Below are 27,535 nucleotides of genomic sequence, written 5' to 3' on the forward strand. Positions count from 1 at the left end.
ATGGCTACCTTCTTTCTCAGAACAAATCCATCCCTCCTGCTTTCCTAATCTGCAGCGTCTTTTTATGGTCAAATTTTGCTCTTGTTCTAACAATGCGAGATCAGTTGAATGATGAGGTCTGCGTAGGGCAAGAGATCTTGGCTCCCCTCAGGTAGTTCTTAATGAGAGCACTGACTGAACTTCTACATAATTGCTTTAAACAGCTCTTATTTTGAAAGCTTGATTCGCATGTAGTTTTACTGAACATTAATAAAAAATAAAAATCATGGCTTCTGCTTTGCATAAGCTTTCAGTGGGAGCAACATTTCTATTTTAAAACATTACTGATGAAGCATACAGGTAAAATTGATCCCACGCTGTGGGAATAAGAATTGAAGTGTTTGGCCTTTCATCTGTATTGTAAAATTTCTAACAGTTTTCACTTATCAAATAATTGGATATCATAGCTGAATGTTAGCTTGAGGGTCTTTTTGTTTTACTGTTTCTAGTTTAGTTTTGAAATATTAATGTTCTCTATATACTACCTACTCGTATTATATAATAAAAATCTTTTCTCTTTTATAAAAGGCTTATAACAAAAAGAAAAAAGAAACTTGGGGAGTCTGTATCTTTATTGCATCGATTGACCTGGATGAGATGACATTCACTTTCACAGAGCTTCTGAAGAGTGTAAACATAAGGTAAGTTTTCCTGGGTGATTTGAGATTTCAACAATTACATAGTCAGCAGCATTGTTATGAAGAGTGCACTTTTTTTTTTTTTTTTGAAGCAAGGTGAATTTTTGTCTGTATCAGGCTAGTTGCTTTAAAGTGAAGGTTACTTATGGGAGTTAGTTTATTGAATATTTTGGTAAACTAGGAATCTTGTTATATTTTAGTTGAGGGAGCAATGATATTTTAAGTTTGCTTCAACTGATTGGCTTATGATTGTATTGTGTTAACTTTGTGATCCTTGTTATATCTCAAGTCTTCATCAATTTAGCTTTGTATAAATTGCACTTAAAATGTTCTCTGTTCTTTCCCTGCATCAAGATTTCCTGCAAGACCTTTTTGCCAGCATTAGGCTCATGCTAAATCAAGAGCTGAAAAAAAATCTTCTTTTTCATTAGCCAGCATGCTGCTCATTCCTAACATAACCAGTCTAAATTTTGTATCTTTTTTAAATGCTTTTTACTAGGTGGTCATTACTGTTGTATTTTTATATTCACTAAGTTCATAGTGCACAACAGAGAAATGAGGACTACTGGAAAAATATCTATCTTTAATGTAAATGTAGGTGGCAATAATAATAGGTGTATGCTTAAGTTTATCTGAGGAACACAGTTCCAGTACCATCTGTCTAATAACTCTACCCTGCGTAGACAGCACGTGCACAAGTCGAGTCTCCTGATGTTGCAAAGCATTGTATCATTGCCTGGCATTTGTCAGCAGCTTAGTGCATCATTGTGGTGTTGCCATGGCTGAAGCCGTGGCACACGTTTGTGGGAGTTGGGCATTTTGTAGGAGATCGTACCAGTCCATTTCATTCCTTCCTTGTCTTTGTAACACCCGAGGAAGCCAATGTACAAGGAAATTGGAGTAGGGGGGACTTTGTAGACCATATTACACAAGTGGGAAAATTACAGCAGGGGCTAGACAGCCTGCTGTAGGGGATCACTTGCAGATTCCCATTCCCTTCATACGTAATACTGAGAGTGCTAAGGAGGCTAAGGCAAAATAAGGCACATCATCTTGATAATTCCAGACTCGGGCCAGAAAAATCTGTTATTTGAAGTCACCAGTAATGGTCAGATTTCTCCATGCCTCTTCTACCTCATGTGGTCTCCCGGAACAGTGGTCAAGTCCCATACTTGGAGTTAGCCTCTTCAGACTTGACTGACTTGGAACCGTTTGGATGCAAACCAGTTATGCTTGTGCAGTGATGTTCAGTGTGTTCCACTCTAGTACAGAAAACATTCAGCCAGACCAACTTATACTGCAAACTGAAGGAGACTTTTTCCCTTGGGGTTTTGAAGAATAAACTATTACTTCTGATGATCTTGATTTTAGCAGTGCTCCATTGCTTGTTAGCCCTGGGCTAGAGCCATGCTGCAAAGGATTTTTCATTCCACAGTGTAAGAATTTCTGAGTGGTTTTGAGACAGTGTTCTGTTTTTAATCTGACAAACATAGCTCTCAAAATAACATATTCTGATTAAGGATCAAAATATACTTGATCGCTTCCTCCTCCTTAATTTTTAGTAATCTGCTCATTTTACTAATGAACAAAAACAACAAAATACTTTGTTTATGACCATAATATTACACAGGTGAGCGGGGAAAACTTTGGTCCCCTGTACGATAGTATTTTCTAAGGGTGGAGTATGTCCTTCGATCTTGCTCCAAATGCTTGTTGAGAAGACTTGAAATTCCATAGAATTCAATGTATTCATCTCATCTTATTCTGAGGTCCCTTTCAGCATGATTGGAGCCAACATTCATGTTCCTAGAGTAGAGAGAACATTTTTAAAGTAGAATTTTTAGCTAGAACAGAAGAGTCAAGAATTCCATATGGGTTATTTGTGGCATTACTGGCAGAGCAAGGGAGAAAGATGTGTCTAATCAGCACATTCGGCCTTCCAAAGATACTTGGGCTAGCCAGGAAGATTCCCTGTCTGTAGCGGACCCCATATCACTAGAGACCTGTGCCTTTAGTGAATAGTATTCCTAAACCTGTAAAATGTAAAGGTGATATATGGGGCTAAAATGGAGTTTCCCAAAGCAAGGTTCTCAGTCACTGTTAGTTTTAGTAAGAATATCCTGAATTCTAGTCAAGTAGGGCATTTTTTAATAAATGTTGCAGAATAAGCATTCTCAGTTATGATGATCCTTTTTTTTTTTCCCTCAGCGTATGCACATTTTTTCAGTTCCTGAAAGAGGTGGATGTTAACATGGATACTGTAAGCACTAAAGTTGATAGCACTGTATCAAGGCTGAAGAAGAAATATGATGTATTACTTGCACTATATCACAAGTTTGAAAGGTAATATACATACTTTCCATCTTGAAATGATGACTTTTTTGTGCCTGTCCATATTTATGTATTTGGATTTTCAAATTATGTATTACAAGTGTCCACTTAAACTCTGTGCACTAATATTTACAAATCAGTTAAATGGAACTGTTTACATGTGTTGAATAAACACATCTTACATGCTGCTCTATGACTTAGTGCTTTGTTGAACAATCCCATTGTTGCAATACAAATAATACTAAGAGTAGCACAGCAAAGAGTGTCAAGTCCCTTTAAGCTTTTTACAGATATAAGAATGATTGTTTTATTATCTAAGTGATATTTTTATTGAATGGACTTTCCATTTCCATCCCTCCCCCCCCCCCCCCAAAAAAAAAAAAAAAATCTGATCCAAAAGTTGCTTTATAAGGAACTTGGGGAAGAAAAGCACAAACAAATGTGATAGTTCCCCTGTGCCAGCGCTGGAACTGAACGATGTGTGTTCCAGACTCTAGGGTGTTGTAAGGACTGCTCTATTAGCAGTTCTCAATTGTAACCAAGATAAACCTTCCAGAGTGCTTGAGCTCATTATACAATCAAAACAGAGGGGCATTCTTTTCTTTGTATGGGATAAACTGAATATACTTATGGCAGAGTGCTAAGAGCTTTCTACATGTCACTTAAAAATCATGAGATTCTCAAATGAACGCTTATTTGAGTTGCTATTGCTCCGAAGTGGTAAGCTGCCACACTTTCTATGCTTGAATCCGAAGAGAGAGGTGATAAAGGTTTTTGACTCTTCAACATGCTGACGTGTACTAGCGTAAGATGCACGTTGGTGAGACCTAGTATGCTCTGAAGCAATTCTAATCAGTGTATGAAGTTCTCTATAACATATCTGTAGAAAACTTTCATGTTATTAAACATTGGAGAATCATACCATGATGCTTATATTATTTGGTACCGTTGCTTTGTAGTGCTATGGTATTTTTCAGCTGTATTAATTTGAGTCAGTATAGCATTTTGCTTCCTAAACTCTGGAAGGGCTCTCAGATATCCCTGAAATGACCCTTGAAAGGGACAGCAGATCACCTCTTGGTAGTTCGTAGAATCAAGACCCAAATGTAATGCCGGTTTTGTTTTTCTTTTCAAAGTCCAATCACGCTTCCCACTAGCTTGAGTAACATGTATTGCAATATTTTGTAAAGCTTAGAGTTGTCTTAAAGCTATAAACTTCTATGAGAGTTGTAAATATTTAGTTTTTATCCACTGCCAGTCTTTTCTGCACCATTGAATGTCATTCCATATTTAAACATGCATGTTTTGTTTTCCTTCTTATAGCCATTCTTCACCAGTTTGTCTTTTCAGGATTTTTTTGTTCATTGTATCATTGAGGGGAGGAATTATGAGGCAAATTTTGAAGGCATATTAAAAAAATACAGCCAGCTTCAGCCATTCAGAATTTGAATCTAGTTTAAAAAAAATCTTTATTTTTAAAAATGCCCATTTTTCCTGTTTCTGCACTGTTAATTAAATTGTAATAAGTTTTTTTTTTCAGCCAGAAGGGCTTGAAATTTTTTTTTGGTTTTGTTTTTGAATAACCTGAATTTTTCTTGAAATGATATTCACCTAGAAACATCAGGTATCACAAGGCTTGCAGTGACATTGCAGAAAGAGTAAAAGTTTTAAAATGATGTCTTACACAGTATTCTGAGCAGTTGTAGCACACATTTTGCTGTGCTTTACAAGCCACTGCATAATAATATGTGCACAAATCCTGTCTTTCTGGAAGAAAATAATGGCACCATGTATTATATCAAATTTAAGTTGTTTTCTTATTCAAGCTTTGACATAAGCACTTAAGTAATAACCCTGCTAGAGCTAAAGGAATGTTGTAGTTGGTCTGCTAACCTATTTTCCAAGAATCTTTTAAAGTTAGAATAATGTTTTGGGAACTGGCATGTTTTCTTTACTACACTGAAGTCAAAGTTACTATACCGTTTGCTTTCAGAAGAGTGTTTACAAGTAATTTTTTTTTTTTTCTAGGACTTGTGGCCTTATTTATGTGGAGCAACCCAGTAGTGAGTAAGTTTGCCTTTCCTAAATTGTATTTGTTAAGATAAGAACTAAAATGTGTTAGTATTTTATCTTTTTACCCATTAAGATTGACCTAAGTCATAGTATGTCATGTGTTTAATTTAGATTTAGTGGGGACTTTGAATTTCAGTGACAGATGATGAAAGCTGCAGAAGTGATATATATTTGATCACTTCCTCCATGAAGGATCACCACCCAATGGCAGGTGTCTTGGCAGTCGAACATTTGGAGAGTGAGCTTCATAATCGTAGCAACAAATGAATGGATGAAAAGATGCCTTAGCAGCTCCCAAATGGGATTGAGTTCATGCTGTGACTGGAGAATAGGGCATTAGTCAAAGGCACAAGAGAGAGAAAACAGCTCATCACAGTTAAGTGAATTATCCACATTCACTTTCTTTTCCAAGGATGATACAGATATTTGCCACTTCTTGAATGGTTTTGCAGAGGACTTGATTTTTTTTTTCAAATGTGTCGTCTTAATTATATAGAGAATGTAATGAAATAATAACCTTAACTATATGGGAAATGTTGCGTGTTGTCTTAAATTGTTCTATAGACTGAAACATCTTTTCAAAAAAGTATAATTTAAATTATTATAGATCTGTTAATTTGAATTCTTTATTATTTTGTGTCTCCTTACAGGATTTCTGCTGAACTCAAATCTGTATTAGTCCTAAAAAATTACTGGATTACTTTTTTGCTGGCAAAAGGTGAGATTTTGATTAAAGGACAGCTATTTTAATGAATGTTGTTGGAGTGAGTTTACGAGTTTGTTTTGTGTGTCCAATATGAGAACAGTATCCTTGTTACAAATATCTATAGTTCAGGTCCAGAATGTTCTGATTGCCTGTCTTTTGTAACTACTCAGAAATATTTCTCTTTCTGTGTAATTTGGCTATTTTTTAACTGGTATTACTTACAGTATATAAATATTTTTGTATAAAGTTAAGGGTTTTTTTTTTTTTTTTTTTTTTTTTTTTTTTTTGTTACTTTGAAGGCTGATATTTTGCCTTTGAGTCCATTCTGAGAAGCTTTAGAGTCCTACCAATGTCTTAGTGAAAGGCCAATTAGCCAAAGTGACTGTCAGAATTTTTTTTAATAAGTCCCTGAAATTATTTCCTACGAACAATAACATTCTTCCTTGAAAAGGCTGCCCAGTTAAAGCTAAGTGACAAAACAATATACTATGAATGTCTATGAAAACCTGTCTCATTGTATGACTGCTACAGAAAGGAATTTATTGTATATATTATTTGCTGCTTACTCTAGGTCGGTTATTATCAGTGAAAGTGTACGTGTCTCTGCCATTTAAATCTGTCTTGGAGCATCTGATTCCAGTGGAGCTTTTTAACTAGAATTCTCTAGCATAAGTATAAACTAAAACCTGAAGTTTTCTACCCTGCCTTTTCATTGAGAATGATAAGGAAAACTAAAATTCTACCAACAAATAATTGAAGCCACAGGAGAACGTAGGTAGGGCTTGCTAATTCTGATAGCAAATAAAGATAAAAACTATCTATATAAATATAGCAAACATAGTGATCCCTAACTAATTTGAATTAGTATCAGCTCTCCAAATATTCTGTGGTGTTCCACACAATCTTGGAATGGTCTTGTGGATCTCTTCTGGAATATGAATCATAATTTGAGAACAGCTGGAATAAAGTAGGTGTTAATGATGTCCATGCTAATATTTTTGTGACTAGTAAACAAGTCACTCTTTATATACATTTGACAGACCAAGCATACAATGTGATAGTTGCCATGTTTTGAATCTCTTCCACTATACACTAGTAACTCATTTATGTTTTCTGAATACTTACTAGCTTTCACAAAGTTTTAGTAAGACCACAAAAAAGAAGATAAGGAAGAATTGCACAGAAGTGGTGCATGTAGGTAAAATAGACTATACTATTACTCCACTGTAGTAAAATGGAAAAAGAAATCATGAAGGAGCACTGAGAGGTAGGAATTTTGTGCAGTGTAAATTTAGTTATATGTATGCTTTCTCCAGAGCAATAAACCTCTGAAGAATCCTGAACTTTAAAACTTTAGGCTTTAAATAACATTGGCATCCTGTTTGATCCTTTTGGAATTCTAATTGTGGTGTTCATTTTATTAAATGAACTTCCAAATCTTTGTTTTTTGGAAATAACTTTAAAATCAAGTTAGACATCTTCTCACAAGGTTTTTCTTTTCCTTTTAAATGTTTACAGGTAAAGTGTTGCAGATGGAAGATGACCTGGTGATTTCTTTCCAGTTGTTGCTATGTGTCTTAGATTATTTTATCAAACTGTCACCTCCTGCCATGCTTAAGGAACCATATAGTAAGGATTTAATTTTTTTTTTTTTCATCATTAAGTTAAGGTAGAACGTAAGTTAGTTTAATTTCAGTTAGGGTCTTTCTAGCATCCACAATTAATATAAAACTACTTAAGCTTGTTTAAAATGTGATTTGGGGTATTTTAGTTTAATTTAGATGATAATGAACATGAATTAGATTATTTGAATGGCAGCATATTTTATGTATTTCAGTCATTTCTATTCCTACCATCCCTTTACTATATGCTGTGCCCATGCAAATAGTTCAGGGTCTTGTTCAAATAGCTGTATTTGACTGGTAAAATAGATTAGGTTTCTGGGCAGAAGATGATTAAGAACTATTATTTAGCCTTGCTTTTATATTAAAAAAAGGAAAAGGTCGTGCTGTGACTTTGTATGGTTTCTTTGATTTATAGCAGTATGATGACAACCTGAGTGTGAAAGATACTGGACTACACAGTCATTTAAAAAGAAATATATGGTGGATAAAAAAAAAACTAATTGCGGTGGTAGCTCAAAATGAAATGGTGGAGAAGTGTAGATAGTTTTATATTTTATTACATCTGCTTTATATTAACAAGTGTCTTTCCCTTGTTTTAAGTGAAAATACAATGGGTCTTAACTGTAATAACTTTTTGTACATTCAACTTCTATACCTAAAGCCTGGGAAAGCTTTCTAGGAAGACAGAGAAAGTTAGCCAATATTTACTTGTAACTTTGAAATAGTGAATTATATTTCTGTTGAATATTTTTTTCCATGGGCTACAGAATTGATACATACTAAAGTATTTGGAGCTACAGCATGTGGAAGACAAATTTCTTGATGCTAATTAGGTTTTTTCCTCTGGTGGGTTTGGATAGGACACTAGAGTTAGTAGCTTAACCTGCTTGCTTTATTACTTTGATTCATGATTAAATATGCACAATGTCATAAAAAAGATAGGGTTTCTAAAAGCCCTGTTTCTGAGGGTATTTATCTGACCTAGTAACTGGTGGTTGTAGGTAAGGACAAATAACCTGTTTTTCTATGCAGAAGTTTATTTCCTATAATCCTAATGCAAATAAAAAGGGTGAGAAAGGATGGGCCTGGGACTAACAAATCCCTGCCCTCCAGTACTGCTTTGAATTTAAATTTGTCCGTTGTAGTAGGACAGGCATGCTACTGCTTATTTCAGATCTTATAAAGTCATTAGTCTGGTTTGAATGGTGAGATTTGTTTTTAATGGAGCGCTGAATTGAACCACATTGTCTTGTTTTTGAATTCTGTTTACACTTTTTTTTTTAGTGAAACTCCGAAGGCTAGCAACTCATTTAAAAGAAGTTAGATTCTACGTGTTGTATCTTGAAAGGAAAAAAAATCTTGTCGCTTAAGACTAAATGGCAAATATGGGTATCACTGTTACAAGTGTGAAGCATTAGATTTCTCACTTGAGCCATATCATATACAGGTCCTGTTTAAACTGTCACTCAGTGCTGCTTCATTCTTTTAGCAGATAACACAATGTGTTCTTTAAGGCCTTGTGACTGAGAGGCTTCATGTTATGCTAAATGATGTCATGTCTTATGGCGTGACTGTGACTGAGGGCATTAAGATGCAACCATTGAAGCAATGTGGTTTGTCAGGTTTTTTTATGGAACAGTTTTTATAAAATGGTTATCAAATACAAATGGAGTTGCAGATGAGAGCAGTGTGGTGATTAGAATATAATTTTTAAACCAGCAACTGTTAATTACATTTACATATGTTATTAGTGTAATTAAGATATTTCAAATGGAAGATACGGAAGGCATCTACTTTGAGCTTAACAAAACATTTTTACTTCACCAAATTAAAGTTTTTTGGTATCCTCTCTGAGATGAATTTGAGATATGTCTTTTTAATGTTTGTCTGACTGGGGAGTGTTTGGGGAAGGGAAGAATTCTCTGCAGAACCATATTCCAGATTCCTAACGGTACTTAACCCTAGTGTGACTTCATTAGCCTTCAGAAACAGAGTTAAGTTACTCTTTTAGCTCATTGTTTCACGCTTCTAAAAAAAAAAAAAAAAAAAAATAGTGACTCATCTGTGAAAAGGCTTGCCTAGCTTTGCAAAACAGCTGGCTATTCAAAGCTACATACAAAAAGAGCTATTAAATTCTGTGCTGAATAGCTTTTCAACATACCCAAATACTGATGCAGGAATTTAAAAATTTTCTGTTTCTATGGATTTTCTGTAATGCAGGTTTCTTACCCAGGTGAAAAGGGAAAAATTTAAGAAAAGAGTGCCTGAAAAAATCATATAAAAATTTAAATCTCTAAAGGTCTTTCTGTTTTTCTTAAGAACACTAACCTTGTGATGGTTCTGACTGTCTTTCCAGAATCTGCTGTGAGTGCAGTGACTGTTAATGGTTCAACTCGAACTCCAAGAAGAGGTCAGAACAGGAATACACGTACTGCAAAGCCAAGTGATACAGATACAAAAGTTGTTGAAGTCCTTTGTAAAGAGCATGATTGTAATTTAGATGAGGTAATGGCTGTGTTTTGAAGTATAATGTTAGATCATGCTGCTAAACCGCTTCTGAAATAATATGTTATTTTTTTTAAAAGAGTCTTTGAAGTCTCTCTACTTATGCTTAATTATTCCCTTAAGTTCAGTACCAGGGAGAATGCATTGTAAAGAATACAGTACTAAGTTGTATGCTGATCAGAGCATGTAGCATGTGGGTGTAGCCCTGCTCAGATGGGATTTCACAGCTGCATCCCACAGTGTGAAAACACACAGCAAAAGCATTGCTTATGGGTGGGATCTTAAAGGCCTCATTCTCTTTCTGCTTTTTTTTTTTAGCATCTGAACACATGATGGAATTAGAAACATAAGAGGGCTTGGAAGAGTGTCATTGCTTTCCCAGTGTAGTCATTTTAATATTCTAGCAATGGATTGTATGTGCATGCTTTCAAATAACTAACTTGATATGTAGGCAATTTCATTTTTCCTTTATCAAAACCAGAAAATGGTGCATTACAAAACAGTGTCTCGTTTAGTTCTTTGCCTTAAACATGTAAGAGCAGTGTATGTGTGGCTGCCTCTGTATATTGCTGATGTTATGCTTTTTTTTTTTTTTTTAGGTCAAGAATGTGTATTTCACAAGCTTTATTCCCTTCTTGAATTCTATCAGTGTTGTAGCTTCAAATGGACTACCAGAGGTAATTAGAGTAGTTTAACATAGTTCAGCTATGCTTTACTTCATGCCAAATTACTCAAGATTCCCTTTACATGTTGATGAAGTCCTAGTAAGCTCTTCTAAAATCATCTAATGAAGTACATTCTTTTTCAGGAATGTGGCTTAACAGGGATTCCAGGATTTGTAATGGAGTATTTTTCTGAAAAGTTGAATTGTTATATGCAGTTTTTACATTTGAATCTAATAAATTAGTTTTCTGAGGTTGAACCTGCCCTCACAATTCAGCATTAAATAGCATTGCATACCCATGATCTTGGTGAGGACATTAATCTAGATTATAGCTATTATAATATCAAGTCTCCAAAGTCAATCTATAAATGCATACAGTCTTAATTTAAATGTAATTGAGTCATATTACTTTGGTCATGTAGGAAATATATCTACAAGATTAGGCTCAGTTTTGCAACTGGCAGAGCTTTGACTGCTGTGTCCTTGTAGAACTACTTTCATCTTACTGAGTCGTAACCTGGATGCAGCAGTCTCTTTATGTAGTCACATACCAAAGCAAGCCTTTACAGGTAACTTCCTGCAAAGTATTTACATATCATTCTTAAAGTATTAGATTTACCTGGCTGTTAGCATTAGAGATGGTAACCTGGAAGTATGTAACTGCTGAAGCTTATCAGACTGAAGGTCTCCAAGATTCAGCCAGGTATATGTTCTGTTTAGTTTATTAATATGTTGGGAGGACACAGGGAGCAAAACACAAAGACCCACTAGAGATCTTTATCTCTTGCAGTATGAATTTTGCGATCACTGTAACATTGATGCTTTGTATCAGCATTCTTAAAGTGTAGATTATATGCACAAAAGCTGCAACATAACCACATTTCTGGCTGTCTTGTTTGGAAGTCCTGTTTGAACTTTCAGGCAAAGGTCATTATAATACTTCTTAAATGCCACATCAGTGAGGGCTCTCAACTGAGGCTGCTGGATTTACTGAGCATGGTGTCAAAGCTACCAGTCCAAGACTCTGCTGATAAAATTTTGATAAAATTATGCTTTTGAAGAATCCTGTCCCAGGATTCTTGTTCCTGAAACATTAGTGTCTCAGGCTATGTTCTAAAACCAAGCAGAACATTATAGGTGTATTTCAGAAGTAGTCAGTTCACATATGTAAACCAACCAACCATCAGCCATAGTTGAGATCTTCAGTACAATAGATAATAGTATGGGACATTTAAATTGACTTTCATCTTCATGAAAATCATTAAGCTTTGAATACATTTTAATTTTGTTTCCAAAACAATAGACGCTTCTGGGGCTTAATGGTCGTATTACATCTGTCTTTGGTGTATATTTGGTGAAGAATGCTGAAGAATGAACTAAGGAATAGACTGATTCTGAACTCATATTTTTGGCTGAAGATTTCTTCCTAGTTAACACAGTGCAGCCATTTAGTCTAAGATCTGCTGCTTTTTGCAGTGAGAGAATCTTAGATTTATAGAAGCTTTATAGAACACGGAAATATTTTAGACAAAAAGCACACTTAAACCATTAGGAAGACGATAAAATTTTAATGAAAAAAAAAAGTAGTGGGATTCTAAAGATCATCTTTGATTTAATAGTGTTATCTCAGAGTTTTAACTAAGAGATGAATTTGGTGCAAATTTGTTTCTCAAAGCTAAAAGGAGATGAAGAGGAGCAGAGCTCTGTATGAGGTACTTGCAGCTTGCTTTTTATTGGGAGTGTTTAGGGACTAGTCTGTTTTCATATGCAGTGTTGCCTACTTGTATAGCTGGAATTTGCCAGAGCACACCAATACTTAGTGTGTTTAGGAGCTCAGGGAATAGGTAGTTGCCAGATCACCGTCTGCTTCTGCAGAGGCACAGCAGCAGAGTTAAAGTGAAGGCTGGTATCTGGCCCTGATTAAAAATACCAGACTTCCTGTCTGTGTTAGTCACTCAAAGAAAAATAAATACTTTTCCCTGAAAAATGAAGTTACATCAACATGGAATCTAATTGACTAAAACTTTTTTAAAGTAATTTAAGGAAAGGTAGTGTGGTGTGAATTAATGTGAATGTTTTTGTAGAAGTAGGTATGTTTCTTAAGAACTACACCAATACAAATATTAACATGGAACAGGAAAACTCTACCTACACTCAGAATAAGAAGGCTGGAATTTGGGTTTTGTCCTTCATCTCCAAATCAGCAGAGAAGGGGACTTAGCAGATTGTCTAGTAGCTGTTCTAAAGATACTGATTTAAAATTTCCTGCTCTTACAGGCACCTTTTTAGTCTGGAAGCATCTATTTGAAAGCCTGGAAGCGTTTGATTTGCAGGTCTGACTTGCACTCCAGCTATTTTTAGCTCTCTTACAGTGTCAGAGCCTACGTTTCTTCAGAAACGTCTCATGATCTTGGATTGTTTTCTCTTATAAAAGGTTATCTTCTGTTTGCACGTGGGAACGGTAATTTTCCTCTGGCTAGGTTGGTGTTGTTTATTTAAGAAGTGACTTTGTAAGCTTCAAGGTCATTCTCTTAGAGTTTCAGTGTTGTATTCGTGAGATAGGACTAGATTATGTTGTTCAGTAAATTGTCAAACTTGTTGCTATAAAACAGTTTTTTGCTTTGTTTTTTTGTTTTTTTTTTTTGAGGTTGAGGTCCTCTCAAAGCAGTATGAAGAGCTCTATCTTAAAAACAAAGATATAGATGCAAGATTATTTCTGGATCGTGATGAAACTTTACAGCCTGATCTCATAGCATGGTAGTATTTCCACTTGCTTGTTTTGTATTATAATAGAAAATGTGAAATTGTGCTGATTCCCCCCCCCCCCCCCCCCCCCCCATGGAGATCTCTGTATCCTGTTGATCTCAAGTTTGTAGTTCAACTGAAATGTTTTTAGCATCACCAGTCTTGTTCTACGTTGCAGCTAGAATAATTAAGGAATGTGCTAAAGTTTCTCTAGTTGACAGGATGTGGAAGTTCTACTCGAATTCTTACTCTGTGCAAGCCCCTATAGCTCAAAGGAAGCTGAGGAATAATGAGGAAAAGGAGGGTACGTCATGTTAGTAAACTAGATAGGCTTGAGACTCTGTTCTGGCTCTGGGACTAGCTGGCATTAAATGGCCTATGACATTACAGTTAAACTGCTTCTGCTTCCTAAAACAGCATGTTGGTATATGCAAGCTGCCTGCTGGGAGTAGTCCCAAGACCATTCCGACTTTTGAACTGTACCCAGCAATTGTTTGGGGAATGGTAGTTTGCATGGGACAGAAGCGTGCTGTGGCCCATGTAACAATACAGACAGTGGAGTGCCAGTGCCCAGGCACGTTTCCTGGTGCTCTTTAATAACACAGATGTATTTGAATTTTTTAGTCATACTGCAAAATTTCAGTGTTTACTGATGATTCAACATTTCCATAACTTGATGCGATCTCACAGTATGAATCTGTGGCTTTATCTATGCTAGAAAAGTATGTTCATTTAAAATTGGATTGAAATGGGGCTATTACTAGCTATATGCATATTTTAAGTTCTTGTTGTAAATAGAATTCCAGAAAAACATAAGTTGGAAGGAACCTTTGGAGATCATCTAGTCCAGCCTCCTGCCCAAAGCAGATCTACTTGGCGATTTAAATTATATCATTCTAACTCTGGAGTGGTCGGACGCCTAGATTTTGTAACAATCTGTCCCATAGTTTTTTCTGCATTTTAAACAAGTCTTTATAGAAAACATTCTTTTTTTGAATTACTTCAGTACTATGTAAGTTTGTTTTCCATTTCTGTAGCTCACAGTTGGAGAGAACACCACGAAAAAACAGTCCAGAGGAGGAACTTAATGTTATACTTCCGCAAACTCCTGTTCGGTATGATTTTTTTTTCTTACATTGTTTTCTTTTGTTCAATATCCTAGTTCAAAAAGTTCATCTTGAAAGTAGCTGTTTTGACTTTTAAAGTAATCATTTTTATTTTTTTAAGGCTGAGTCTTGTTCTGGTCTCTAATGAGTAATGAGCACAAGCTGAGGAATGCTGAGTGTCCCCAATTCCTGCTGAAGCTGTTGAAAAAGTAGAAGGCTTTTTATTTAATTGTGTAAGAAGTTCATGACTGAGAATGTCTGTAAAGTAGATTAGTATATTTGTTCTTGTGAGAATGTAACTTTATGCTCCCATGGTTGTACTTTTGTAAGCTGTATTCCCATCTTCCTTTCCCATCTTTACTCCTAGGTCTGTATCTTCATGGCTTCCTTTCCTGATGTCAAGCTGTATATGCACATGTATTTCTTCTCCTGTGATCTTTTTATTTTTAGCATTGTTTTCTTTCTCTGTGGGAATATTTACATTTCAGAGTGCTAAGCATATTCCAATCTATTGAGAAGATGGACAATGTGGTAGAAACATGGTATTAATTGCAGATTCTTTGATCTACAATCAAATGCAGAAATGCTCCAAGCTTTGTTCAGTTAAACAATGGAAAGGAGATTTGCGTGTACCATTTCCCCCCCCGTGCCATACTCTGTTTTTCAACAAAATTAGTATGGTTTTGCTCAGTGGGGCTTAGAACATTCCTCTTTCTCAAGAACGCTTGAGGAGAAAAACAGCTGTCACTAAAATGTTGTCAAATGCTATGCAGACAGAGAAATGCTGTTATGGGGAGTCATTCTTAATTGTTAGGCATAATGAAATCAGACAGGGAAGTATTTTTTCCATGTCTGCTTATAAATTCCTTTCTCTTTAGCATTCTCTAGAGATGAGAGAAGTTAAAATACTATATGCTGGTTTACTACATCTATTTTCTCAAATGAATAATTCTTTTAATTAAAAATACTTCTGTAGTGCTTATATGTCTGTGGAAGAATGAATTAGACTCTGGGCTTGTACATCCACTGTAAAATTTACTAAATCTCATTGGCAGAAACTAATTGGTTTCTGGCCAAGAGAGCAGTAAGGTTCTGAAAAGCTTCTTTATAAGCATAATAAAGGAAAATATGCAACTGAGATATTGATCAATAAATATATGAAAGAGCTTTTAATTGCTGGTGACTGCGAAAGGATGTATATGATTGCTTTAGTGATTTCTTTTAGTGTTAAGCTTCTAATCTTTACCTGGCAATGATGCTTTTTAGCCATAAAAACAACAGCTTGACTGTGAGTTCCCAGACCTTATGTGCTATATCAGGAGTTAGACCATCTAACATGGAACATGTCTAACAGGAAGGTTTTTAACAAAGAAATCCAATTTTTCATAAATAGCCAGTTGTTGGCACTTTTGGAGTTATAATAGCATTTAAAAGAACCCTCAATAATATTTAGATTCTCTCTGTCTGGATTTGGGCTCTTCAAGCTTTGCAGAAGCCATACCATTTAAGACAGTCCAAGTGAAGGCTTATTTGCTAGCAGTGATTTTTGGCTCTAGCAGTCGTTTTTCTTAAAGCACAGAGCTGTCACTAGATGGCAGTAAACCTTTGATCACCAGCATTGAGTGGAAAGTGCAGGATTTAACTGTCTGTAAGTAGAGCTCCTTACCAGTTTTGCTGAAAGCACCATGCTTATTGCTTTTAGTCTTCTTATAATGTTTCCTTTCTGAACCTAGGCATTGAGGACCTGCTCTAAAGCCCCCTGAAATTGGTGGGAGTCTAATCATTGACATCAGTAGACTTTATATCTGGCCCCTTATGTAAAAATTGGTAGATAAAATGGGTTCCAGTTCAGAGCATAATGGTTCGGAGCATAATGGGAACGGATTATGCGTTTTCGGTATAGTTTTTCCACTGTCATTATGGTTTTCCACGTTTCTAGTAAAGTTTTGGTAGAAGTACTTTTACCAAAACCTTCCAGGAAGTAGATTAAAGAAAAGCTTTTTTTGAAACTATGGTATACCCATACTGATTGAGCATGTATTTTTTCTTCTGTCTTTATTTTCTGAGTGATACGAATCAAATTGAGGTTAAGTGGCATTTCTGAGGAAAAATAACTGCTTGAAGTTGGCAGTTTTGTTACATACTGTAAGCCCCAAAAGTTCTGTTTGAAAACTGGCGTCATCAGGAAATGAATGCATAGATTATTCTAGGGCTCTAGAAGAATCTTGGAAGGCAGCATGAGTACAGAAAAAGCCATCCAGAGGAGGCATCTTTCTGGACAGGAAAAATAGTTCAGGCTTTGGCTTATGCAGATGCTAAAGGTATTTGAATAATACAGGAAGGAAGCATGCTATTATGCATCTCTTGCTAGAGATGTACCCTCCTCCTTTTATCTAGTAAATGCAGTGTTTTTATATGGCTGGTAAGGGCGGAAGGGATGCTTAAGAACAGATTGCTTAGATGGTTAAGTTTCAGCCTTGATGTTTTTGGAGTCAGTTCACTTGCTATTGTTTTATGCAAGTGATCTAATCTTGTCCGTCTGAGCTATTTTCAGTTGCCTAAAATGATTTGCAAACAAAATATACTTATTTGCATTTAACTTTTTTTCACTCCAAAACGATGAAGCCATGGCAGAGGTAGAGATTCAGTTTACAGGGTCTCTTGGCTTAACCCTTTTACAGTTGCAGTACTGATGTAAATGTAGTAACTCATCAAACAGAGTTTGTTGTTCTTTCTTTCGTTTCTATGCACGAGTACCAATGAAGTGCAGAGCTTTAACTCTGGCAGAAAAACTTCTGCAGATAAGAGAGAAATTGCTTTGCCTAGGGCTAAACTATATGAAGAGGTATCTTATTGCTAGAATGTTTTAGTTTAAGCAAAGCATAAGTTTCAGTTGTATTTGCTAACATTTAAGTATGTAGTGTGACATCTGTACAGATTAGCAACAAATTCTTGAATCATAGTTTGACTTCTCCAAAATTCTGTAAATCAAAGACTTCTTTTCTAAACTACTGTAACTTGCTCTGATTATCTCAAGCTGCTATTACTTTGGCTGTAGCATTTTCCCCTTGTTAATAAACATCTAAGTGGTTATTAATGAAGGCTACAATTTTGGTATTGTATACTTCAGTATATTTAAGAGATTATGTTCTTCAGAAATTTTAAAAAACAATGACAAATTCAGAAAGTGGCAATACCAGTGGAAGAATTGTTTCTTCAATATTAGGAGAAAATTTAAGTAATTTATTGTCCTACCTAAAAAGAACAGAAACTTAGTACTATTGCTAACACACAACTTGAAATACATTAAAAAAATAAGAAATGAAGCCACATTAGTATTTTTGGACTTAATGGATATATGACTAGTCTGTATGTATGTGCAAATAGTAAAGGCAGAATGATACATAATATTCCCAAAAGTTGGAAATGTGGGTTGTTTAGACACTAGCTTATGCACATATTGTCTTGTCCTGTATGACAAAATATTGTTCTTACTTTCCCCACTAATAGATAGTCCAGTCGCTTTCTGGATAATTTATGCTATTTGAGAAGAGGCCATGCTCTATTATCTTAAACTAATGACCTTTCTGATAGATGTGTGACATGTTTGTCATCAGGATTTCAGTTCTAGAAGACAGAGAAATGCTAGAGACACAGACAGACGGACATTCATGCTAACGACATGTTTAATTTTCCATCTGTGGAATAAACAACAGGATCCTATGTCTTAAGAATATCCTTAATTATTTAAATTATTACAATTATTTAAATTATTACAGCTTTTCTGAAGTACTTGCTGTTATGTGGGTTAGCTTTAGTAGTTTTCTAAGTTAAAACATTGGATATGAATTAGTGGATGTTATTTGTTGGTTTGGATCCATTTTTAGCAAGAAAGTTCTAGGCATGATGTGGAAACAGAAATAGTCTTGGCACCACTGTTTTTTTCCCAACTATGTATCTGTAGAAACAATTCTAATAAGATTTTACATAGAGACTTACTTACTTCAATATTACAATATACTGAATTTGATTTAAAAAGTAGTTTGTGATTTTGATCTTCCACTTTTCATCTAGCCAAAGAATTTTTTGTTCTACTTTTTAAGAATAATATTAGTTATGTTTCTCAGTGATATTGAAAAATTTCTTTAACTTCCTTATCCTTTTCCCCATGCATAATACTTCAAGAGTTAGGAAGCTTTTTATTTAAAACACTTCTAATCTAGCTACAGACACAAAAGGGAGAATTAGGATTTCAGGTAAAAACAGCTTTCCTGTTGGAAATAAAAGGGACTGGAGATAAAGTAAGGTGTTAAGCTTTAAAGCGACTTTTTGATTCATATCAAGGAGGGGGTAGAAAGACTGTCAGCATTCTCATGCCATTGGCCAGTAGGGATGCTGATAACTATCTTTGAAAAATATAATTTTTCAAAGGATCGATGCAAAAAGACTACTTTCTTGTGACTGCATATTCAAGAGCACCGTATTTAAATACATTTTAGTTAGGCTTGTGAACAGGTGATTGAGACACAAAATCTGTCTTCATTCATCAGTATTTTGTATTATTTTTGTACAAAAGAGAAAGTTTTCTGTTAGGGAGTTGCTGCCTTTAAAGTAATGTTTTCATATATAAGGATTTCAAATATTCCACCATTTTATTGCCTTTAAAAGTACTTGTTAGATAATGTTTATTACTTAATCTGTGTTCTTTTGGTTCTTTACTTACGAATTCTAATCATGTAATAATCAGTGCAACAGTTCACTGTTCAGAATTTATAATGGTTAATGCTGCAACCAATTTTCCCAGCAGCTTGTTTGATACTTGCATTAAGAATTAAATTGTAAAATTTTTGTTTGTTGAAATTCTCTTTAGTTTCTAGAAATGTCAGTTCAACTTGAATGTTTGTTATACATCTTATTATATTTTTCCAGAGCTGCAATGAATACTATTCAGCAATTAATGATGATTTTAAACTCAGCAACTGATAAACCATCAGATACTCTCGTCTCATATTTCAATGTAAGTGACTAGAAGAAACATTTATGAAAGACTCTTGGAATTATCACTCAAGTGAGACTTATACATATAGATCTGACACATGTTTTGGGAACTCCTTTGTAATTATAAATAATTTAAATAATTAAATAATTAATTTATAATTTATATCATTTTTAAAGTTCATTTTAGTTAGGACAGTTTAAATGTGATTACTCTTATGTAAAAAGCACTTCTATCTAACTGATGTGTATTGGAACCATATAAGCACTGAAAGATTTGTTCCTGCACTGAATATTAAGGTTTGTTTATGTATTCGTTGGATGGACAAAGGAGGAGAGAGAGGAAGAGGAGGAGAATGTACTCAGAGGATCTCATATGTTCAGCTTCAGCAATTTAAGCATGTTCCTAACTTGAAGGGCATAATTCCCATTAATGTAGTTGGTACTTCTCATGTTTTTGGTTAGTTTCAGTAAATTACATGTTGGAAGTCAGGTTGTAGTTGCTGGAAATTGTTGAACATGAACAGTAATTCCTTCTCTTAAATACTCCACTTTTTTATTTATGCTGATGAGCTGATGAAAAGAAATGTTACCAAGTGAAGCAGGAATAATTTGATTAAATCATTTAAAAATTTTTTTGAAGTAAAATATCCTTTCCTTGCCATTCATCCCCTGCCCTCTTTTACTGTACTATAATAGAACTGCACAGTGAACCCTAAAGAAAGTATCCTGAAAAGAGTGGAAAGTCTTGGCCACGTCTTCAAAAAGAAATTTGCTGAAGCAGTTGGACAGGGATGTGCTGAAATTGGCTCACAGGTAACTAGCATTTTGGTTCAGTATTTTTCATTTGGACTCGGCTGGTACTAGTTAATGTGAGACCCACTGCCCTCTGTCAGTGAAGATTAATAATGGTAGAAAGTAACAATACTCTTTACAACTTGAGGAACTAGACGTGTTTTTTTTCCCCCCCATGCTCTGTGAAGATAATATTTAACAAATGATTCTTCATATATGTGGAGCAATAGGAAGTGTTGAAGGGAGGTTTATACTGGAAATATTTTAATGAAGAATAGGAAAATTGCTGGATAAAATACCATTAGTAAAATATATACTTGCAGCTGACTCTGAATTATGTATTCTGTTCACTGAGGTAACTTAGCCTAAAACTACACTAAAAGGTGACTCACTTCCATATAAAATCAGTAGGCCATCTGTGTTTTCTGCAAGGATTTTGCCAAACAAATCCAGCCAGATTCTTTCTTACAGTGCCCTGTCTCTGTCAACTCTATTCTTTTATCCTGTTTGCTATGAATTGACAGTTCATTAATCAATCTTCTCATGGCCGCAGTTGTCATAAAGCCTAGTAACCTCTGAGGCTTCTCTAGTACTATTGGCAAATGTGGCTGGGGCCAATGACTCCTTTACAGTGGCTTTTACAAAGAAAAGAAATGTTCTGAATCATTAAACTATGAGAATCTGCCTGTTGTAGCTTGTTAAAACTTCTTGCAATACTCTTGATTTTTTTTCAACAGAGATATAAGCTTGGAGTACGGCTATATTACAGAGTAATGGAGTCCATGCTAAAGTCGGTAAGTTTTAGTACTAGTAGATTAGTACTGGTATTGCATCTTCGAATACTAAAAATATTCACAACTTTGATTTGGTCTATATATTTCAGGAAGAAGAACGCCTTTCAGTTCACAATTTTAGGTATGTGCTCCTAACTCATAATTGAAGACTGCTATTTTAGTTCTAAGAAAAGTATTAATAAACTTATCTTTTTCCCCTTAGCAAACTTCTGAATGATAACATCTTCCACACATCCCTTCTGGCATGCGCTGTTGGGGTTGTCATGGCTACCTATGGCAGTAAGTTGAATCTAAGAAGTGCTGTATAACCACATTGTTTTTTATTGGAAATTATTGTTATTTATTCTAATACATAGAATATAGTCACTCATAAGAAAAAAAGGGCTCACTAAAATTTCTAGCATTGATTCAATAAATACAAAAGGAAAAAAAATGACTGAAGTGGAAGAACAGAATACTTTGATAATTCTAGTCTGTCTTTTCTGCAGGGAATGCTTCCCAAAATGATGGTACCAGTGCTGAAACAGACTTGTCTTTTCCATGGATTCTCAATGTATTTGATTTAAAAGCTTTTGACTTCTACAAGGTGATTGAAAGCTTTATTAAAGCAGAGCCAAGCTTAACAAGGGACATGATAAAGCATCTAGAACGCTGTGAACATCGAATTATGGAATCTCTTGCTTGGCAATCGGTAAGTAGTGCTTTAAAATAGTATTTGTCCTCGTATAACATGTATACCTAGAAAAAGAAAATTATACCCAACTCTATAAAATGAGTTGCAGTCTTACTAAGATTAATCTCTAGTAAAATAACCAGAGCAAAACCAGATTAGATTTGGCATGTTTTGTTTTTTTAATCTGAAGACAAAAGGCTATATCAGAGAGAAATCAGCATAGCTCTGCTGATTTACATAATTGTAAACCAACATATTTTGAGTCTTGCATGGATCTTTTTAAGGGTATTGCCCTTAAATGGTATTTTGTGCCAACAGAAAAGGAAATAAATTCTGTGGTTTTATTTGTAAGTTAATTGTTATACATCCTCACTTGGCAGTAGGACTGTAGTTCTGTGCATCTGGTATGGTTGTTAATGGTACTTAAAATATTGATTTGCATTATCCTTTGCACTTCAATTACTTTGATATTTTTGGATCCCATTAAAGTAGACACATGCTGGGAGACTGAGTCATTTTTAGGCTGGTCTCAGTAAGTCAAACATTGTTTCTCTGTGTTGTGTGTTACTTATGAACCAAAGATATGCTATTAATGCCATGAAGTAGGAGAATATAAAGAATGCTAATTTTGATGTGAGAGGACTTAAAAGGACTGCTAAAGAACCTGTCACATCTTACGTAGTTTTGGGAAGTCTAAAGAACACAATATGCCATGGGTGATGGCAGGCTTTATTTTCTGAGTAATCTGTGCTTGGTTTGTACAGACTTTAAAGTAAAAAGTTTACATTTAATAATGGTGGTACTTTATCAGCTTTTTGGGGTTGTATTCCCAGGTTCTGGCAACAGAGACAGTGTTGTTTGAGCAGCAGTATCTGCATATGCATTCAAATTTCTAAACCAGGTGAAGCATACTGGCCTCAGGGTTCTATGGAAGCAATTATTATGCTTCAAGCAGCATGTGGCAGAACTTCCAGTGCCAGCTCTCACTGGTTTCCTGATCCAACAGGCATGTGTCAGGCTGCTTCCTGAATATGCCCTCTTCTGAAGGTGACATTTCTATTAGGAAATTAAAACTTGTGTTTCCAACTTCACATTCTTCACCACGATTTTGTATGTACCCCAGAACTTTTGATACAGTGCTGCAGCTGCTGTGCCAAGGTGTCAGGTTTTTTCCTTTGTAATGCTTTTGCATGTTTGTTTTGGTGTCTTAGGAAATGCATATGGCCTCTCTCTACTGCTGTTTGAATTTCTTCGTGATTTTGGTTTTTTTGAATAAAACTGCTTGAAGGCACTTTTGAGGCTGGTAGCCTTTTATCAGAGTTTAATCTAACAGGGAAAAAAAGGCAGTATTTAAGAAGCACGCAGGCAACATTTAAAGACTGCCTATATGTGATTGTTACCAGTCAGAGGACAAAGGAAGAAGTACAGTTATCCAGGTTTCACCCTCCACAATCAAGAAGTCACTGACTTCAAATTGGCTTGCAGAATGTAAGAGGAGCCACAAGAGATCAGCAACAAGTCACTTGTACCTATTTCTACCCAGTAATTCAAGCACAGCATGCCGATAATCTGATTTGGACTTGGGCTTTCAGACTGGAAAACCCAAAGTGTTGTGTTTTCATTAATTATGGGTATAGTTGCATGCTTCTGTGAAACAAATCATAACTTCAACAACCAGTACAGGATTGTTTTAAGTTTTCAGAGTTCTCTATCTGAATGATCAGGGTATTTATTTTTTAATGCATTAAATTTATCTTCTCGCTTTTCCAGAAGTATACATCTGGTAATATTTTCATTTGGCTTTAGAAAACTTGAGCGGCTGCCAGTAAGCATTTGTAAAATAACCAATATTTCAAAAAGCAGTTCCTTTATTCCCTTTCCACTGTGTGCTTGGCTGCCACTTAAAAGTAGGGATGGAAAAGAGAGTCAGTGGAGTAGAGGAGGGTGTAAAAAAGAAAAATGCAGTACCCATATCCAAATGCCCTTCTGTTTCGTGGGCTTCAGTATCGTCTCACCTGGATCTCTAAGAGCTGAGGATGCTCAGTCTGCAGTTTGCTGGTGCTTCTGCTCCTCATTTCTGGGAAGTTCATCGCTAGAGGGCACATTACATCCCCTAAAATGTTGAGAGAAGCTGGTGCTGGCAACCAACTACAAGTAGTTATAATGAGCATGCAGGTACCCTGCGGTTCTCCATCAGCCTCCTTTGCCTCCTGATGGGACTTCTGTAGTTACCTACCTTTTGCCCAGTATTCATCCCATCCATCATGGTGATGAATGTGAAGCTGGAAACACAAGTTTTAATTCCCTAATAGAAATGTCGCCTTCAGAACGGGGCATATTCAGGAAGGAGCCTGACACTTGCCTGTTGGATCAGGAAATCAAATGACAAGTAGTAGCTGGCATTAGAAGTTCTGCCTGATGTTCCTCCCTATCATTTCTTTTTCCTCATCCGTTATATAAAATATCTGAATAAACATTTTAATTCTTGTAGGTATCATGTAGCTTTAAGTGATCTGAAGTTGTCAGTACACTTTAGAGTACTGTAAGCATCTGATAGTGCTAAGAAAAGTAAGGAGGAAAAAAAAAGAAAATACGTCTGAACTCTGTTAGGTGCTATAACTGGGCAGAAGGGAAAGGCTGCAAGTTTTAACCAGCAGACTATGTCATGGTGGCTCAGGAGACTGGAAGCAGTCAGATTTAGCAGTCAGATTTAGCAGTGCCAAAATGGCTTGCTGCATCTCTGGGTCACCGCAGTGCAGGATCTGAATGAGGCCCATACACTGTAAGGCTACACATTTAAAAAAAAAAAAAAAAAAAAAAAAAAAAACCCTGAAGTCGTGATATTTCTGGCATGGCATATCTACTGTTGCCTCGCTTCTACATACTGACTCTTCAGTTTGAAAAAGTGCAACTTCATTAGCAAAAGGAGGAAGTGCTTCTGTGGCAGACATAAGTCTGTTAAATGTTGTTCAAGTGTCCTAGAAAGGTTTAGCTAGTGAATGAAGGAGTGATTTATTGTATTGCTGTGCAGTTCATTACGTGGATATTGTCTCCATGCAATGGTGTACAAGATTTAAAAAGCGTGTCTTTAGTTAGTAATTCTCTCAAGGGAATAGGTAATTTGAAAAACGTAGTTCATACCGGTAAATGTGTCTTACCACTAAACACTCTAAAGGAGCAGAGAAAAGCCAGATGACTTCTGCTTATTTATAACTAATATCTCATCTTAAGTGACTGTTTAATTTTAAACAAATTACCTAATAATCCAAAAAACAGTGGAATCTCAGGAAGGTTAAAGTTTCCTTATATGCCTAGAGAATACAAATTTTGGGAGGGAAAAGTTTACACTCTGAAGAAAAGTATGGAATGAATTAAGGTTATGCAAAAAAAGTCTAGTTTGCTAAGTAAGAATAGCACCAATTGAAAAATACTTAGTTTTAAAAAAAACAACTGCATAATCTAACTCTGATAATCCATAATGCCCCACGTGGTTTTGCTTAGTTCTTGCCTTCCTTGACCGGCAAAACAATTCGTTGCAAGGTTTGTCTGCTCTTTGGAACGTCAGGTGTGTTGGCTATACATATCCAATTTTTTCTTGTTCTTCTGACTGCTTTTGGGAATAGGACTGCAATGTGAGATTTTTAAATGGACTGAGAAATTAAATACAGAATAGTTAAATTTATTGTAGATTTACTTGTCACTAAGCTTTCGGGAGGAAAAATGCCTTGCCTAATTTCTCTGAAGAAAAATCTTAAGAGTGCATCTGACCTTTATTTGACTTTGGAAGCTATATAGAATGAATGTGAAGGATTCTGGTTTTTAGTGGTATTTGAAGATAATATATTTTCCTTTGCTAGTCATTGGGAATATGTTTATAGCTTTTGCATAGCTAGCTGATTTAGTCATCTGTACTTGAGGAAGAAGATGAGATTTTCTAGGTCATCTTTTCTCTTAACAAAAAAATATAGCCAGGCAAAATAAAGGGTGGAAAAATTTGGAGTTTGTTCTCGATACCTCTTAATTTTAAGAAGGGGTGAGCCTCCCTACTGACTAATTCATTTGGAAAAGGCTTCTCTTCCTTAAATCTTTATTGGACCTTGAAGGGAGAAACACCTTTTATCCACTCTGAATATTGTCTACAAATGAGTTGACGATACTTCCAAATATAATCACGTAGACTTCAGTTTAGAATCTGTTACTAATGCTGCAAAACTTCTATCGGTAAAACAGAAGTATACCATACAGTGGGTTTTTTTAATTGTATTTATATAAATATGATTTAAACCCTGGCATAATTAAAATCTGTTTCCCATGAAATGGAGATAGGCTGTTATCTCCTAACCTAGGAGTTCATCCTCAGCCTTTTCCAGAATTATTCAATTGATCTCTTTTGCAGCAAGCCAAGAAAATAATTGTTTTTAATATCACAAACTAAGGTTGTGTGAACAAATTCCAGAATCTTCCCTGAGAGAAAGCCCTCTCAGCTGCTGTGTCACATATTTCACTCAAATGTTGCCGCTTGCTGCAGTGTGTTTGGAAAAGCATGTTTTCAGTGCAAGTAAATCAAATACCAAGTCTATCAATTTTCATGTTTTATCTTGAGTGAAACATCTATGTAACTTTTAATATCTGAAATGCATTTGTTTTCAGGGAATGGCATGACTTAAATTATCTGTTAGATTGTTATCTGTTACTTTCTTGAATGACTCAGGAAAAACAAAGCCAAAGATAGATTCTTCGTAGGTATCTGCGGCCCAGTGCAGTTGCGCTCCCCTGCCTCTCACCTCGCACTTTGTTCATAAGCTATCAACAGGGAGGAACAGAAAAGTTGCTAGATTTCTTTCATGCTATTCATACTGCTGCTTAGGGAACATAGTTTCTGTAAACGCCTTGTTCTGTGTACAGTAAACATAGACTATGGAGTATATACGTGGTTCAAATCATATTTGGCACACTTAAAATAGTTTGGGCCATGCTACAAAACACTGTTTCTGTAAGCCAGACTTTGGTGGGCCAGAGGCAACATGTGCAAAGCATTTCTGCTCCTTTAAGCTTCAGCTGCCCAAAATGGGGTAGTGAAAGGGTCTAGTTCTTCTGTGCTGGAGTTGCAGGCCAACTGCAGCCTTAGCAAAAGATGTGGTAATTCATTCTAGCCCGGTAAGGCAGGCTAGAAAGAAGCGTGGCCATGCCCAGCTCTAGAGCTGGCCAGCACTTCTGCTGTTACACTGTAGTGCATCTGTGTGAACACGAGGTGCGCAAAGGCTACTCCCTGCTGGACTGCAGCTCTGAAAGGTGCCCAACTGCTTCTGCTGTTAGTAGGGATCAGGGGCAGCTGTGTTGCTTTTACACCCCCACCCCACCCCCCCACACACACAACAGCCCAGAAGGCAATGGGGAAGTGTGCTGGCTATATCCCTGTGCTGTGGGCTGAATGGAGTTAATTTGTGGGCTGATTTGGTCAGAGAGCTTTGAGTTTTTTGGTATGTGTGTGTGAAAGAGAAAAAAACAGATGATGAACTGAATTAGTAGTGCATTGCACTACAGCAGTTGAAACCATACCCTCCTTTGACAATTTTGCTCTTTTAAGACTTGCTACTGTAATTGGTGTTTTTATTTTTTAAGGAAGAACACCACTATTCATGTGTATTGTGATCTAGAATTTCAATGACTGATACGGGATGAAGAAGGTTTTTTCTGTTAATGGATAAAATACAATCAGAAGCAGACAATTGTACTTTGCTCTATCCTCAGGCTCTGTAAACCTCTTATTCTGATGTATAACAACTTTGGTGTGGCAATATCTAAGCTGTGCTCCCTGACACATCTCCTGTATCAGCTCCTCCTTC

General features: G+C 35.8%; 1 protein-coding gene across 1 annotated transcript in view; it reads left to right on the plus strand.

Annotated features, from left to right (window-relative positions):
• The window catches only part of RB1 (RB transcriptional corepressor 1), an 82,204-nt gene that overhangs the window by 9,814 nt on the left and 44,855 nt on the right, over window positions 1-27,535 (plus strand). Inside the window, exons 3-17 of the mRNA XM_026108423.2 lie at window positions 568-680; window positions 2,886-3,020; window positions 5,037-5,075; window positions 5,732-5,799; window positions 7,306-7,416; window positions 9,769-9,917; window positions 10,517-10,594; window positions 13,229-13,338; window positions 14,364-14,441; window positions 19,362-19,449; window positions 20,127-20,243; window positions 20,960-21,016; window positions 21,106-21,137; window positions 21,219-21,295; window positions 21,505-21,707. Coding sequence (XP_025964208.1) covers window positions 568-680; window positions 2,886-3,020; window positions 5,037-5,075; window positions 5,732-5,799; window positions 7,306-7,416; window positions 9,769-9,917; window positions 10,517-10,594; window positions 13,229-13,338; window positions 14,364-14,441; window positions 19,362-19,449; window positions 20,127-20,243; window positions 20,960-21,016; window positions 21,106-21,137; window positions 21,219-21,295; window positions 21,505-21,707 — 1,455 coding nt within the window. The remainder of the gene's footprint in view (window positions 1-567; window positions 681-2,885; window positions 3,021-5,036; window positions 5,076-5,731; window positions 5,800-7,305; window positions 7,417-9,768; window positions 9,918-10,516; window positions 10,595-13,228; window positions 13,339-14,363; window positions 14,442-19,361; window positions 19,450-20,126; window positions 20,244-20,959; window positions 21,017-21,105; window positions 21,138-21,218; window positions 21,296-21,504; window positions 21,708-27,535) is intronic.

Source organism: Dromaius novaehollandiae, chromosome 1 (assembly GCF_036370855.1).
Source record: "Dromaius novaehollandiae isolate bDroNov1 chromosome 1, bDroNov1.hap1, whole genome shotgun sequence".
In the NCBI taxonomy this organism is placed as follows: Eukaryota; Metazoa; Chordata; class Aves; order Casuariiformes; family Dromaiidae; genus Dromaius; species Dromaius novaehollandiae.